Source organism: Phocoena sinus, chromosome 14, assembly GCF_008692025.1.
Source record: "Phocoena sinus isolate mPhoSin1 chromosome 14, mPhoSin1.pri, whole genome shotgun sequence".
NCBI classification, from domain to species: domain Eukaryota; kingdom Metazoa; phylum Chordata; class Mammalia; order Artiodactyla; family Phocoenidae; genus Phocoena; species Phocoena sinus.
Window position 1 is genome coordinate 85039 of NC_045776.1, and position 17172 is coordinate 102210.

General features: G+C 45.2%; 1 protein-coding gene across 1 annotated transcript in view; it reads left to right on the top strand.

Annotated features, from left to right (window-relative positions):
• PARD6G (par-6 family cell polarity regulator gamma) overlaps positions 1–17172 on the top strand; it is a 108225-nt gene that overhangs the window by 34183 nt on the left and 56870 nt on the right. The window contains exon 2 of the mRNA XM_032603373.1: positions 2079–2301. Within this exon, the coding sequence (XP_032459264.1) occupies positions 2079–2301 (223 nt within the window). The remainder of the gene's footprint in view (positions 1–2078; positions 2302–17172) is intronic.

The window sequence follows — 17172 nt, forward strand, 5'->3', positions numbered from 1 at the left end:
TTCATTAGACATGATGAAGCTCTTGTGTATTTCGTGAATAAGACATAGACTGATGGAAACTAATTGCTCTGGAAGTCAGCATGTGTGAGATATATGAGACTGGAAGGACGGTGGTTGACTGCTGTTGAAATGAGCATTCGTGGTGTGACTGGATAACTGATTGTGAAGAATCCCATTAACCTTGTGTTGTCTGCTCGTCTCTTGTGTCTGGAAGTTTTGCCGGCCGGGGTGTCTCCCCTGTGTGTAAGGCGTGGGGTGCGCCCTGCTCACTGTGAGCCTGCTCTTGTGAGCGCTTGGAGAAAATACTGAGAGGGAGAATGGGGCTTGTCTTTTAAGTAAAGGGGAGAGGGACCCCGTCTCAAGGGGAGGCATCTCTGGCAGCAGCAGGGGACGAGGAGAGTGCTCCCCTGGGCCCTGGCTTGCGGAGCCAGGCTTTAGTTTCGATTAGCCATTGAAGGTGGTTTTCCCAAACTTGAAGTTTTTCGTTCCTGGGGCAGTGCAGGATGGGTGTTGTCCTTTGCTTTTTAAAAGGGAAATGGGATCTGAGGCTCTGTTTCTAAGAGATCTGTGGAGGTTGAGGTCTGAAGACTAACCCTTTAAACCTGTGGTTTTGTCTGTGTGCTTTGCAGACCAGCACCATCAGCTTCTCCTGGGAACTTGTTAAAATGCACATTCCTGGGCTGCATTCCAAATCAGGCAGTTCCAGAACTCTGGGGTCCTCCAGGTGATTCTGATGCCTCCCCAAAGTTCAGAACCACTCACACCTATATGGTTTGAGTCGCATTGCCCTTGAGTAGTTGACATAATGTCTAGATGATGTCACTGTTAGTTTGTGTAAACATTAGACATTTCATTTTTGTGTATTTTGGAACCAATGTAATTAGTTGTCAGTTATGTACAAGGGCACAGAATCTGTCCTGCCTGATGGATAAAGGTCCCTTTGGCAAGTGCGGAACAACAGCACGTCCTAAGCCAGCAGCCTCAGGCCAAACAAACAGGCGGTGTCCCGAGATCGCGGGACAGTCGGCCCATGGGAGCTGACCCAGGGCCCTCTCCTGAGATCGCGGGACAGTCGGCCATGGGAGCTGACCCAGGGCCCTCTCCTGAGATCGCGGGACAGTCGGCCATGGGAGCTGACCCAGGGTCCTCTCCTAAGATCGCTGGACAGTCGGCCATGGGAGCTGACCCAGGGTCCTCTTCTGAGATCGCTGGACAGTCCGGCCATGGGAGCTGACCCAGGGTCCTCTCCTGAGATCGCTGGACAGTCCGGCCATGGGAGCTGACCCAGGGTCCTCTCCTGAGATCGCTGGACAGTCGGCCATGGGAGCTGACCCAGGGTCCTCTTCTGAGATCGCTGGACAGTCCGGCCATGGGAGCTGACCCAGGGTCCTCTCCTGAGATCGTGGGACAGTCGGCCCATGGGAGCTGACCCAGGGTCCTCCCCTGGCAGGTGGCCTGGAGGTCTGCAGGCAACTCTGTGGGCATCTGAGCCAGAGCCAGGGGCTGACGGGAAGGAGGTGGGCCCTGCGTGTTTCCTACAACAGGAGAGTGAATAGCATCTCTTTTGAAAAGACCTGCTCTGTCCTTTTGGCCAGTCCAGAACCCATGCTCCTGCCCCAGATATTTGTGAAGCATCTGATCCTTTTGAAGTGCAGCCGTTTGGTCTTTTTAAAAATGCAAATCATATCAAGTCGTTTCCTTCCTTAATGTTACAGTTGTCCAGGACTTCCCATTGCCCTTAGGAAAGAGTGCAGAAGTTGCAGCTGGCCTTGGCTTCCCTCCCACCTTTGAGTGTCTAAGGCTGCCCCCGGCTTGCGCTGTTGCCTGGGCCTGGAGATGCACCCCAGCGTCCTCAGAGGAGGTGAGGGTCCCCCACAAACTGAGCTCCAGCGCCTGTCCTGCACTCAAGCGAGCCGGTCCCTCCCCTCAGGGCTCGCATGGCCCCGAGGACTGGGGTGTTCGCAGCTGTGTCCCAGGCCTCCCGGAGGCCCTGTAAGTGCTCCTTTGTCAGGCGAACGAGCCACGGCGCTGCTGCCCTTTCCCTGCTGTCCGCGGACCCGCTGTCTATTTCGTTGTAGTTTGGAGCCGAGTTCCGAAGGTTCTCCTTGGACCGACAAAAGCCTGGAAAGTTCGAAGACTTCTACAAGCTGGTTGTGCACACCCATCACATCTCCAACACCGAGGTGACCATCGGCTACGCGGACGTGCATGGCGACCTGCTGCCCATCAACAACGACGACAACTTCTGCAAGGCGGTCTCCAGCGCAAACCCCCTGCTCAGGGTCTTCATCCAGAAACGAGGTACCGAGGAGGCTGAGCTCGTGCTCTTGCTTGGCACTCATTTAAGAAATAAATGCAGTTTTCTATTTTGTCTGTCATTTCAGAACCATGTTATTCTGCTTTCTAGCCTTTGGTGGGAGACTAAAGAAATTAACATCTGTTTGGTCGACGTTAATTTCTTAGAAAGGCTTAACAGTATTTAAGCTGCATTTTCCACCTGAAATCGTGTTGCCTTATGATTTGTAAATACCGAGGAAAAATAATATCGATATTTTCAGTATTTTAACTGGATGCATTAGCCAGTAACCCAAGAGTGAAACTTAAGGTTGTTAGTATATGTTTTTCACTGTCTTCTTAGGGTTGAAAAAAATGTTAGCTTTAGATTGTAACTTTGGTTAACTTTTAGCTCTGAAGGCCTAGCTTTGCTGTAAGTAAGAACAATATCATTTTATGTGAGAATAAGTCACTAACACAGGTTAGCGGCTGAAAGGTGGGGCACCCTGCTGTGGAGTCACTTCTCAGAGCTGTGTGTTAGACTTGTTTTATCGTCTCAGAACTTGGGAGAACCCTAACAATTCTACATAACGTACTGAAGAAAAGAGCCACCTGCAGGCGAGGCCCGAGGTTAAAGAAAGAGGCACCTTATGATTGCCCTGGTCACGACCGTCCCTCCTTCCCTGAGCAGACCTCTGTGCCCGCAGCAAGTGCTGACCACCCCGGGGGAGCAGCATGGCGGTGGGGACACCGTACTCGCCGTTGTGGACTTCCGGCGAAGGGGAGGAGAGAGAACGGTCTTAGCCTCTGGGGCAGTGGGGCAGCTTCACGGACACTAGCAGGGCGGGGCGCCCTCCAGGCTGCGGGAGCCGGAGCCAGGCTTGGTAAGCGTGAGACTGCAGGAGGCCGAAGTGCGGGCCCAGGTGCCTGGCTCTCTCTCCTCCGCCCGAGTCCCCACCTTTGCGTGACGGCGTTCGAAGCGTGCTAGCCCGCCAAGCCGTCCCGAGGTTGGGAGGCCGCACATGCCGAGTGCTGAGAGTGCTGGCCGGCGGCCCGTGCTCTGAACACTGGCTGCTGCTGTCCTCCGGTCTGTGGTGTTGGAAGGGAGTGTGTAGCAAGGGAACGGCAGGGGATCTGCTGACCTCACTTCGGGCTGGTTCCCTGGCACTAGATCAGAAAGCTGTGCGTCTGCACCCCTGGTTTAGCCTGGGTGTCCTGCTGACGGTACCGAAAGTCAACACAGCTGTCACTTGCTCACGGTGGCCCTCCTGTGGAGCTGCTGGGGCCGCAGGGAGCCCACCGCTCCTCACGTCGTTTGGGTGCCTCTTCTCGTCCGTCCACCCTCTTGGCGAGGCCTGGTCTCGATTGGCCTGTGTCCCCGCCACCCCCCCCCCCCCCGTCCCCATCCCCTTGTCTCTATTCTGCTCTCTCTGTGTTGTATCATCAGTTGCTCCCAGAGGCTGGCGCGTGGTCCACATCCCACGTCCACAGCTCTGCCCTGGCCATCCCAGGTCGTGGCGTTGTCTCACAGGGTGCGGAAGGGTGAGTAGTGGGTGTGAAGCCCTGCGAGTGACGGACGTGCACACGGGCTCTGCCACCTGTGTAGGCAACAGGCGTCTCTGTACTGCTGCGTTGGGAGCACCGCCGCAGGCACTCTTGCCCTTTGTGAGGGCAGCCCTAGGGACACTTGGCAGCCTGTGCTGTCGAGTCACCGAAGCTCAGGTGAGGCGGGAAGCCGCAGGCGGGGATGTGCCGCTTCCGCGGGTCGCTCGGATGGCTTTGCTGCTCAGCTTGCTGGCTCAGGCCCTGCCTCCTGTCTTTATTATTTTCTTTTCCTCTTTCCCTTGGCCTCAGAGGAACAGCCCAGAGTTTAACTAGCTGCCTTAGGGTTTCTAACCGTCCTGTGTTGTAAGGGTGCAGGCTTCGCCTCCAGCCCCTGCCTTTCTCTGTTAGGTGACGGCAGGGAGCTGCATTCATACCTGCCCCCAGCACTTTCTCGCTGGCTCTACGACCCCCCACCCTAAGGTTCTCATCTGTACAGTGGGAGAACCTACCTCAGGTTATTGTCAGGCTTCGAGAGGAAAATGTTCCTGATGGTCCCAAAGCCTGGCCCCTCGCTCCATCACTGGGGAGACTGGGGCTCTCCTCTCACTCTCCTCGATGGAGTCCACCTGTAAAGACTGCATCCCAGTGGGAGAGGCGAGGGCAGTTGTGTTTCTGTGGACGGCGGCAAGCAGGAGCCATCCTGGTGCCCTGCGTGTTCAGGAAAGACTCGCTAACCGTGTGAAAGGGGCTGTCCGTCACGGGTGGGGCAGAGATGAGGTTCCTCTGGAGGTGACACTCAAGTCCCATGTCCTTTTCCTACAGCGTGGGTCCTGAGATTTGGGTTACAGTAATGCCATCCTCATGATCTTACTGTAGCCACACCTGGTCTGTAGTTTACTTAATAACTTTCTGTACATTGATGTGTATTGTAAGAGGAAATTGTTTGACCATCACAAATGAAGAGTCATTCTTCTAATAGGTGTTGAAATAGACCCACAGTGATGTTTAGGAAAATGAATTTGTTTGCCACTTACTAATCCCCTCCCCAAACCACACAAAGACACCACAGTAAAACTACAGACCAACACCCCTTATGAATATAGATGTAAAAACCCCTCAGCAAAATACTAGGATATGGAAAACATGTTTCCGTGGTGGATGAATAGATAAACAGAATGTGGTATATACATCCAATGAGATATTATGCAGCCATAAAAAGGAACAAAGTACTAAATGGTCCAGACTGCAGTATGGATGGGAAAGAATGCCAAGTGGATGAAACAGCCATGGGTTATAGGATTCCATTTATGATCTGTCCTCATCCTTTGCAGATTCTGTGTTTGTGAACTCAGTCCAGTTTGTTTGTAACCCAGCATCAGCACGCAGGGCCCTTTCACAATCGTTTGCAGACGTGCACAGGTTGCCAACGCATGTTCCAGACGAGGCTAAGTAGGCACTGCTCTGCCTGCTTGTTTCAGCTCACGCTGTGAACAAGCGTGCTTTTCATGGTCTATTTAATGCCACATTTTTGTACTTTTTTGTTTTGTGAAACTGTATTAAAATACATACAACATAAGATTTAGCATCATAACCATTCTTAAGTGTTCAGCTCAGTGGCATTAAATACATTCAGAGCGCTGTGCAGCCGCCACCATCCGTCCCCTTTCCGTCTTGTAAAACTGAATCACTCTGACTTTTAAACAGTAACTCCCCACTTCCCCTCCCCCAAACCTGGCAACCACCATTCCACTTTCTGTCTCTAGGATTTTGACAACTCTGAGTACCTCCTATAAGTGAAGTCATACAGGATTTGTCCTTTTGTGCCAGCTCATCTCACTGAGCATCACGTCCTTCAGGTTCATCCACGTTGTAGCCTGTGTCACAGTTTAGTCCTCCTTCCATTCTATGACGATACCACATTGTGCTTATCCACTCATCCGCTGATGAACACATGAGTTTCATCCACATTTAAGCTATTGTGAATAATGCTGCTGTGAACATGAGTGACAGATATCTCTCTGAGACCCTCTTTGAGTATAAACCCAGAAGTGCAATTTCTGGGTCACGTGGTAGTTCTATTTTTGATTTTTTTTTTTGAGGAACCCACATACTGTTTCCCACAGTGGCTGTTCCATTTTACGTCCCCACCAACAGTGTGTAACGGTTCCAGTTTCCCCACGTCCACACCAGCACTCATTGCTTTCTGGTTTTTGGATAATAGCCATCCTGATGGGTGTGAGGTGGTAGCTCATTTTAGTTTTGATTAGTGTTTCCCTGATTACTAGTGGTGTTCAGCATCTTTTCACTTGCTTAACGGCCACTCGTATGTATTCTTTGGAGAAATGTCTATTCAAGTCTTTTGCCCATTTTGTACTAGGTTGTTTGTTTTTGGTTGTTGAGTTTTAGGAGTTCTCTATTTATCTGGATATTGATCCCTCATCAGATATATTATTTGCAAACATTTTCTCCCATTCTGTGGGTTGCCTTTTACTCTGTGGATTGTGTCTTTTGATGTACAAAATTTTAAATTTTTCCCAAGGTCCAATTTGTCTAATTTTTCTTTTGTTACCTGTGCCTGTGGTATCATATCCAAGAAATCATTGCCAAATCCAATGTCATAAGACATTTGTCCTACGTATTCTTGTAAGAGTTTTATAGTTTTAGGTCTTCAGTGTAGGTTCTTGATCCATTTTGAGTTAATTTTTGTGTACGATGTTAGGTAAGGGTTCAACTTTATGCTTTTGCATGTGGATATCCTATTTTCCAACACCATTTGTTGAAAAGACTGTCCTTTAAACATTTAGTGGTCCTGTCACCCTTGTAAAAAATCATTTGACTATATGTGAGAGTCTATTTCCAGGCTCTCTGTTCTATCCCATCAGTCTCTATGTCTGTCTTTATCTCAGTATCACACTGTTTTGATTACTGTAGCTTTGTAATAAGTTTTAGAATCAGGAAGTGTGAGTCTTCCAGTTTTAGTCTCTTTTTCAAGATTGTTTTGGCTACTCAGAGTCCTTTGAGATTTCATATGAATTTTAGGATGGTTTTTCTATTCCTGCAAAAAAAAAAATAGCATTGGGATTTTGATAGGGATCACTTTGAATCTGTAAGATTGTTTTGGGTAATCTTGGCATTATAACAATATTAAGTCGTACAATCCATGAACATAGGATATATTTCCATTTATTTATGTCTTTAATTTTTTTCAGTAGTGTTTTAAGGTTTCATTGTATAAGACTTTCATCTCCTTGGTTGTTAATTTCTAAATATTTTATAAATTTTGATGCTCTTATAACTGGAATTGTTTTTGTAATATCCTTTTCAGATTGTTCCTTGCTTATAAATAGAAATGCCACTGATTTTATGTGTTGACTTTGAATCTTGCTACTTTGATGAATTCATTTATTAGATCTAACAGCTTCTCTGTGGAATCTTTAGGATTTTCTGCATATAAGGTCGTATCATCTGTAAACAGAGATTATTTTACTTCTTCCTTTTCAGTTTGGATGCCTTTTATTTCTTTCTGTTGCCTAATTGCTATGGCTAGACTTCCTGTGCTTTGTTGAATAGAAGTGGTGAAAGCAGGCATCTATGCCTTCTTCCTGATTTTAGAGGAAAAGCTTTCAGTCTTTCACCATTGAGTATATGTCTGCTGTGGGTTTTTCACATATAGTTTATTATGTGGAGGTAGTTTCCTTCTATTTCTAATTTTGTGAAGTGTTTTTATAATGAAAGGATGTTGAATTTTGTCAGATGCTTTTTCTGCATCATTTGAGATGATCATGTGATTTTTTTCTCCCTTCATGTTGTTGATTGATTGATTTTTGTGTTTAACCATCCTTGAATTTGCAGAAAAAAAATCCCACTAGGTCATGGTGTACAATCCTTTTACTTTGCTGCTGAATTCTGTATCCTAGTGTTTTGTTGAGTATTTTTGCATCAATGTTCATAAGGAATGTTGGTCTGTAATTTTCTTCTCTTGTGGTATCTTTGTCTGGCTTTGGCATCAGAGTTATGCTGGCCTCCTAGAATGAGGTGGGAAGTGTTCACTCCTCTCCGGTTTTGGGGAAAGTTTGAGAAGGATTGGTATTAGTTCTTCTTTAAATGTTTGGTAGAATTCACCACTGAAGCCATCAGGTCCAGAGCTTTTTTTGGGGGGAGGTTTTTGGTTACTTATTCAATCTCATTACTAGTTATAGGTCTATTTAGATTTTCTGTTTCTTCTTGACTTAGTCTTGGTAGGTTTTGTATTTCTAGGGATTTGTCCATTTCATCAGGGTTATCCAATTTGTTGGTGTAAAATTGTTTATAGTACTCTCTTATAATCTTTATTTCTGTAGAAATGGTAGTAATGTCACCACTGTCATTTCTTAGTTTAGTAATTTGAGTCTTCACTCTTTTTTTAGTTTATCTAGCTAAAGATTTGCTGATTTTCTTGATCTTTTTGAAGAACCAACATTTAGTTTCAATGATGTGTTCTGCTGTTTTTCTATACTCCATTTCTTTTATTTTTGCTCTACTCTTTCCTTCCTTCTGCTAGCTTTCCGTTTAGTTTGTTCTTATTTTTCTAGTTCCTTAAGTTGTAAGTTAGGTTGTTGATTTGAGGCTTTTCTTGGTTTTTAATGCAAACATTATAGCTATAAATTTACCCTTAGCACTACTTTTGCTGCATCCCATAAGTTTTGGTATGTTTATTTTCATTTTCATTTGTCTTTAAGTATTTTCTTTCTTCCCATGTGAGTTCCTCTTTGACCCATTGGTTGTTTATAGGTGTGTTGTTTACTTTCCACAGTTTTGTGAATTTTCCAGTTTTTTGTTTGGTTTGTAACTTCATCCCATTGTAAACAGAGAAGATTCTTTGTATGATGTCTTTTTTAAATCTTCTGTGACTTACATTGTGGCCTAACATATGGTCTGTCCTGGAAAATGTCCCATGCGCACTTGAGAAGACTATGTATGTGGTCGTTGTTTGGTGGAGTGTTCCGTGTGTGTCAGATCTATTTGGTTTATTGTATTAAGTCCTCTATTTCCTTAGTTATCTTCTGTCTGGCTTTTGTATCCATTATTGTGAGAGGGGTATTTCAGTCTCCAACTATTCTTGTAAAACTGTCTGTTTCTTCAGTCCTGTCAGGCTTTGTTTCATATATTTTGATGATCTGTCATTTGGTTTATAAATGTTTATAATTGTTATATCTTCTTGCTGTGTGAACCTTTTATTAGTATATAGTGTTATACTTTGTCTCTTGTAATCTTTTCTGATTTAACATCCATTTTATTTGATATAAGTATAGCTACCCCTGCTCTATTTTGATTACTCTTTGCATAGAATATCATTTTTCATCTTTTCACTTTCAACCTGTCCTTGGGTCTGAGGCGAGTCTCTTGCAGACAGCCTATGGGTGGAACATATGTTTTTATCCATTCTGCCAATCTCTGTCTTTTGATTGAAGAGTTTAATCTGTTTTCATATAAGGTGATTACTGATAAGAGGGGCTTACTTCTGCCATTGTGCTATTTGTTTAGTATATGTCTTATAGTAACATATAAGACTGTCTTTTATGTTACTCATTTTCTGTAATCCTATCTTCTTTTGTGGGTTTTATTGGTTGTGAAATGTTTAACTTCACTTCTCATTTCCTTTTGTGTATATTATACAGCTATTTTCGTTTTGGCTGCCATGACAATTACATTTAACATCCTAAAGTTATAACACTGTAATTTGAATTCATACCATCTTACCTTTAGTAACATACAGAAACTCTGTTCTTTTACAGCTCTATCCCTACTACTTTTGTTGTTGATGTCACAAAATTACATCTTTTTACATTGTGTGCCCCCAGACGTAAATTAATAATTCTTTTAAGTGCATTAGACTCCTAAATTATGTAGAAAAGAAGATTTGGAGTTACAAATCAAAGTTACCTTAATATTGGCTTTACACTTATAATTGTTTTCTTTTTTTAAAAATGTGTTAATGTTTTGAACCATGTAGAAAACAAAAAGTCCAGTCTGGGGCTTCCCTGGTGGCGCAGTGGTTGAGAGTCCACCTGCCGCTGCAGGGGACACGGGTTCGTGCCCCGGTCTGGGAGGATCCCACATGCCGCGGAGCGGCTGGGCCCGTGAGCCATGGCCGCTGGGCCTGCACGTCCGGAGCCTGTGCTCCGCAATGGGAGGGGCCACAGCAGTGAGAGGCCCGCATATACCCACAAAAAAAAAAAAAAAAAAAAGTCCAGTCTAAAACGTTGTTACAATACTATAGCATTTATAATTACCCATATATTTAATTTTATAGAGATCTTTATTTCTCCAGTTGGCCTTGAAATTCTGTCTACTGTCCTCTCATTTCATCAGCAGGACTCCCTTGAGCATTTTTTGCAGGGCAGGTCTAGTGGTAATGAACTCCCTCAGCTTTTGTATATGTTGAAATGTCTTGATTTCTCCCTCACTTTTGAAGGACAGTTTTACCGGGTATAGGATTATTCATTGACAGGTTTTTTTCTTTCCACGTTTTCAACACATTGCCCTTTGTCTGCTTGCCTCCAAAGTTTCTGATGAGAAATATGCGGATAATCTTATTGAGGATGGCCTGCACGTGATGATTTTGCTTCTCTCTTGCTGCTTTCAAGATTCTCTGTTTGTCGTTGGCTTTTGAAAGTTTGATTAAAATTTGTCTCAATGTGGGTCTCTTTGAGTTCATCTTATTTGGAATTTGCTGTGCTTCTTGAATTTTAAATTCATGTCTATTCAAATTTGGAAAGTTTTCAGCCATTCTTCTTCAGATGGTCTGCTCTTTTCTATCTCTCTTCCTCTTCTGGGACTCCCATAATACATATGTTGGTCCTCTTGATGGTGTACCACAGGCCCCTTAGGGTATTTTCTTTTTTCTCCCCCAATCTTTTGCTTTCTAGTCCTCAGCCTTGATGATTTACATTTCCCTATCTTCAAGTTCACTGATTCTTTCTTCTGCCTGCTCAGATCTGCCTTTGAATCCCTCGAGGGCATCTTTCAGTTCAGTTATTGTACTTTTCAGCTCCAGGATTTCTTTTTGGTTTATTCTTAGGTTTTCTGTATATTTATTGATATTTCCATTTTGTTCATACTTTTTCTTTACTTTCTCCACATATTCCTAAAGTTCTTTGAGCATTTTTAGGACTGTTGTTTTAAAGTCTTTGTCTAATATATCTGCCATTAAGTCTTTTCAGGGACAGATTCGGTTGAATTATTTTCTCCTGTGAATGGGCCATACTCTCTTATTTCTTTGTATGCCTTGTGATTTTTTTGTTGAACACTGGACATTTTAATCTAATAACATGGCAACTCTGGAAATCAGATTCTACCCCTCCCCCAGGGTTTGCTGGGGTTTTTTGTTTGTTTGTTTGGTTGGTTGGTTTTTTAAAATTATTGTTGTAGGCTTTCTCTGCTAAGCCATCAGCATAAGGTGTAAAATTAATAACTTCTGAGGTCTTTTCTGAGACTTCCTTGGGTACGCACAGTCACTTCCTGGTTTTCGCAGTTGTTTTTCAATGTCCTAGTCTTTAATGTCTGGTTCATGAAAGGGGAAAAGAGAAAAAGGGGGGATAAAAGGGCACTCACTTTTGAAATCCCCTTCAGGTCACTTCAGCTTCTTGGGGAGGGGTTTGCAACAGTGGGGGAAAATGTAACAACAATGGCCACCTGCCTCTGGCTGCACCTTTGCGATCAGACGCAACAGTCAGCATCAGAGCACAGATTCCTGGTATTTGCAGGGAAGAGTCCTCTTTGCCCACCCTGGCTCCTGCAAGCTGCTCCAGACATACATGCAGAGCTGCCTGCTGTGTGGCTGGGGGTGCGATGGGTGGGTGCTAAGACCTGAAATGAACCAGAGTTGAGGGCAGTAACCTTCTAGTTCTTCCCCTTGAAGTCGTGAGCCTTCAACAGCCTCAGATTTCCAAATTAGTTACCCCAGACAGGTCCTGCCATTGTTGTCCAGGTGGGGGGTGTCCCTGGTGCTCCCTTCTCTACCGTCATCCCAGAGCTCTCCTGTGTGTGCGTGTGTGTGCGTGTGATTTCACATAAAATTGCTCCAAGCATAGTGCCGGAGTGCTGTAGGGCTTCTCTGAGCCCAGGGTGCATGGGATGTGCTTTACTTAGAAAATGCTCTTGGCCATGTGTTTGATGTTAATGAATCAATAGTATATATGAAATCAGGCGTCTTAACCAGAAACACACTAACGCAAGTTTATTGCTCGGTGGATGAAAATGTTGTGATCAGAGGCTCACAGGACCCTGTATTTCCTGGCAGCCATGGTTCAGTGTTCAGTAATGCAGTGTTCATGGAGACTCTGTGAAACGTAACTACTGTGAATAACGAGAATCAACTGTATATGAAAAGTCTAGAATGGGCAGTCTGTAGAGACAGAAGGCACATTCATGAGGGTGGGAGGTACAGGGTTTCTTTGCTGGATCATGGAAATATTCTGAAATTCGATAGTGGTGCTGGTTGCACAGCTCTGTAGATATACTAATAACCATTGAATTATACTCTTTAAATGGGTGAACTTTATGGGATGTAAATTATATCCCAGTAAAGTTGTTAAAAATTAAAAGTATGAGATTCAAACCAGACTCTCCTGGATCTGAGTCTCGGCCCTGAGTGAAGTCATCTGGGCTCATCTCCAGCCTTTATTTCCAAACTTCAGCCATCCTCAATCCATGTGAATACTTTGACTTTTTAACTCATTTATTTGTACAGGTTTTTTTTTAAATCGTCTTTTCCCCTGGTAATAGGGACTCTTTGTTCTTCGCTGTGGCCTCAGCTGTAAGCACCACCTGCGGTCCTGACGCATGGGCTTTGGGACTCAAGACAGCGCTCAGGACACCCAAGTGGCTCCCAAGGGACTTCCCTGGCTGCCATCCTTGAACTCATTGGGAATGTCAGTGGCAGGCACAGTAAAATTAGCAGGACCCGCAACATTGTTACCAGTAGAAATCACAGATAGCATTTTCATATCATGTGATCATATCGGCCAGAGATCCTGAATATCGTTTACAGTGATCATGATTTTTAAATAGCGCAGATTGTTATTGAATGCGTTAGTGAGAAACATATGTAGTATCCCACACTTGCTTTGATCATTGCCTTCAAAGTAATTTCGTTCTTTTGTCATCCCATGTCTCTTAGTTTATGCATTTAAGAACATTATTCTGAGGAGGATTCCCAGGCCTCAGCAGATTGCTGAGGGTTCTTGGTACGCAGAGTTAGGAACCCAGCTGTAGATAGTCTGCATTTGGGGGCTCAGACAACAGGCCAGCGATGACTGGGATTTTGCCCTCCTGGGACCCAGTCAGGGGCATTTGTGTCCACAGGGGGCAGAGAACCACGCCTTTGGCCTTCACATCTGCAGACTTCTTTCCTTCTGCGTTTAGTAGACTTTGTCAGTCCTCTGTCCTGGGCTGGCTGCTGTTACCAGCTGTGGGGTTTTTCCCTTGGGTGAATAAAAGATGTCATTATGCCTTTCGCTTTAATGCTTTGCCCATTTAAGGGAAGAAGAAGAGCCGTTACCAGGATGAAGTAGTCACAGTGGGGAACCTGGACCACAGATCCTCTCCATCCCCTGCATACTCCTGTCCTCCCCGAGCTTGCAGGAACACTGGGGAAACCGGCCCAAGTCAGAGGGAATGCAGGACGAGACCAGCAAAGGAGCTGGGGGTCTATTTTTAGCAGAATAAACAGGAAGTGCAGACACTCACTTGTCACCACTTACCCATCAAATAAACCCTCCCAATACTAGCAACCCCTGTGTTCTCATCACTTAAGAGATGCCCTTTACCCCCAGGTCCCAGGCCAGGACCAGCGGAGGAACGCTGATGGAATTTCAGTTGCTTTCTGTCCCTGGGGTAAGGGGCCTCCCAGGGTGTCGAGGAGGCTTGTTGAAGACAATTATACCAAAAGATTTCCAGCACAATTAGAGGGCTCTCAACTATTTACTTTTAAAATAAGCGTAAATATTGCTCATTTACATGTGTCTGTTAACTGCTCTTGGCATTCTAGCATTCTTTGGGGTTTCTAGGATGAGGAAGACACATTTTAAAGCTTTTGACTCATCAGAAAGTTGCATGACTCGGGGCAGGGTGGGGAGGTAGGGGTATTTGCTTGTGATGTCACTTAAGCGTGTTGCCGGAAAAAGTAATTAAGGGAAGTTCTTCAAAGTAAAACGTATAGAATCATTGAAGATTTGGTTATAGACACTGGCAGACTCTTAAAAGTATCAGGCCTGCAAATTCTGCTTATAAACGCTTTCCTTGGATTCGTCATTAATTAGCAGGAGGCGTGTTTGGCTTTTACGTTGGTGGCTTACTGCTTAGCAGGAAGCACTCAGCGGGTCTAACAGTTTAGCTGCCACAGCTGAATCTCTCTGTTTCTCTCCCCGTTTTACTCTCTTTCCTCAGATGCTGCCTAAGGTTTTGAGGCTGTGTGTTGAGGGCAGGGTAAAGATGTAGTTTAGCTGAATTAGCTTCATCTATGCGCCCACACATATAGGAACAAGTGTGTGAGGAGAACCTGCAGTTAAACACCCCTCTGCTCTGGGATCTTTTTCATGAGACACGTTTGCTGTTTTAATTGTCACTGATTCCTGGAAGTTCGTGTGTTTGGAGAATTTCCTTCTTTTTTTTCCCAACTGTGAAAAAGGGCAAAAACTCTCCCACTGCTCTACCGTGGGAACATGCAGAAAACAAAATGCCTGAAGCCGGTGTTCACCCCTGGAGTGGGAGTGGACCGGGGGAGAGAATGTGCTGATGTAGCTCATTAAAAAGCAAACAAAGCCAGAGCCGCCCACCGTCCAGAAAGAGCTTGTCCTGGAAAAGCTGGCCACTCTGTGCAGGCACTGCTGGGCAGCCCGGGCCTCGCCGTGTCCTGGACGTGGCTCACTCCACCCGTGTCGCTGGGTCTGCAACTTCCCCTCCAATTGGGCCTCTGGGAGGGAGGGGAGAACATCAGAGGGTGATTTTATTCTCTCACTGTCCCACAGAACACCTTGCGTATAAACAGTGAGAGTTTACACGGGTGGAATTTTGCATTCTCCTCTTCCCTTATTTATTTGAGAGTCATACGTACTTTTTATGTATTCAAGCCCATAGTATACTAACAATTTGGATTCTTTCTGAAATCCTTACATATCATAAACATATCCTATGTCATTAAACCCTTCGTGAAACTTTTGTTTTAAAAGATGTTTTTTCTGTTTATAACGTATTTGTAAAAGAAAATTCAAACAACATGGAAATAACTTCACCGCCCTGAGGTGACCATTGTTAGCAGTTTGGTGAGCCCCCTCCAGACCCCTTGCTGTAGATACAACTAGTTGGATATAGTTTCACATAAACAGGGTCATAATACACATACTGTAGAAATTCTTTTAGCCTAGCATCACTTTTTTTTTTTTTTTGCCGAACGCGGGCCTCTCACTGCTGTGGCCTCTCCCATTGCAGAGCACAGCCTCCGGACGCGCAGGCTCAGCGGCCATGGCTCACGGGCCCAGCCGCTCCGCGGCATGTGGGATCCTCCCGGACCGGGGCACGAACCCGTGTCCCCTGCATCGGCAGGCGGACTCTCAACCACTGCGCCACCAGGGAAGCCCCTGGCATCATATTTTTGACTCCTTGTAGATACATAGATATACACCATCTTTTTAACAGACATAGCAGTTGTATGAATTTAACAAAATGTAACCAATCCCATAATAATTTATATTTAAACTGTTCCAATTTTTCATTACAATAAACTGTGTTGTACCTTTTAATGTACATGTCAGATTCAGGATTAATTGGTAGAAATGTTCTTGCCGGATTAAAAGGCATGCGTATCTTTAACTAAAGTATATTTTTGCCAGTGGACCTCTCTTTAGCAGGGCATTAGAATGACATTTGAATTGGGTCTTTTTAAAACACATCTGTGAAGGCCGTTCTTGGGTGGCGTGGAAGCTCGTGAGCTTTGGATTTACCGTCTTGAACGCTGCAACAAAGGCCAGTGAGGGGCTGGCGAGTGGTGTGGGGGGAGGGCTGCCCTCCTGCTAGGATGGCAGCCGCCGTGGGCTCATGAGTCCGGTGCCTTGCAGGTCCCAGCCTGCCCCCGCGAGCTGATTATCCTGCCCCAGACTCCTGAGCTCAGGGAGCCCCTCCCAACCTGGCCTCCCTGGGCGGGAGCTGAAGACCCGCAGGACGTGAGCTCCTGGGGGAAAACCGCCCAGGGGGCGCGGACGGTACCAGCTGAAGCCGTTTGCTTCCACGGAGGCCAAAGGACCGTGTGGCTGCACGTGGGCATCGTATCGTTTCTTTCCTGTCTTCGATATCAGAGTGCCTCGTTTGTGACCAATCAACACGTGTACTTAAGCCAGTTCTCAGTGAGGACGAGCTCAAGGAGTTCTGCTTTGATGGGAAATAAGGCCAGGAACGGAGGCACCGTTTGGGGCTTTCCTTTCATGTTTCAGCTGATAATCCTGGTTGTCAGGCTGCCTGTGTTAGTAGGATTTCTTTTTTTTCTTTTAGCAACTTTATTGGAGTATAATTGCTTTACAATGGTGTGTTAGTTTCTGCTTTATAAGAAAGTGAATCAGTTATACATATACATATGTTCCCATATCTCTTCCCTCTTGCGTCTCCCTCCCACCCTCCCTATCCCACCCCTCTAGGTGGTCACAAAGCACCGAGCTGACCTCCCTGTGCTATGCGGCTGCTTCCCACTAGCTATCTATTTTACGTTTGGTAGTGTATATATGTACAGGCCTCTCTCTCGCTTTGTCACAGCTTACCCTTCCCCCTCCCCATATCCTCAAGTCCATGCTTTAGTAGGTCTGTGTCTTTATTCCCGTCTTGCCCCTAGGTTCTTCGTGACCTTTTTTTTTTTTTTTCTTAGATTCCATATATATGCCTTACCATACGGTATTTGTTTTTCTCTTTCTGACTTACTTCACTTTGTATGACAGACTCTAGGTCCATCCACCTCACTACAAATAACTCAGTTTCGTTTCTTTTTATGGCTGAGTAATATTCCATTGTATACATGTGCCACATCTTCATCCATTCATCTGGCGATGGACACTTAGGTTGCTTCCATGTCCTGGCTATTGTAAATAGAGCTGCAATGAACATTGTGGTACATGACCCTTTTGAATTATGGTTTTCTCAGGGTTTATGCCCAGTAGTGGGATTGCTGGGTCGTATGGTGGTTCTATTTTTAGTTTTCTAAGGCACCTCCATACTGTTCTCCATATAGTATTTCTCTTTGAAAACTCTTTTTAAACGCAAAGCAACATGCTCCTCAGGTAATGTAACAGGGCTGTGTTTCTGTTTCCAGAGTGGGTGAGGGTTATGTGG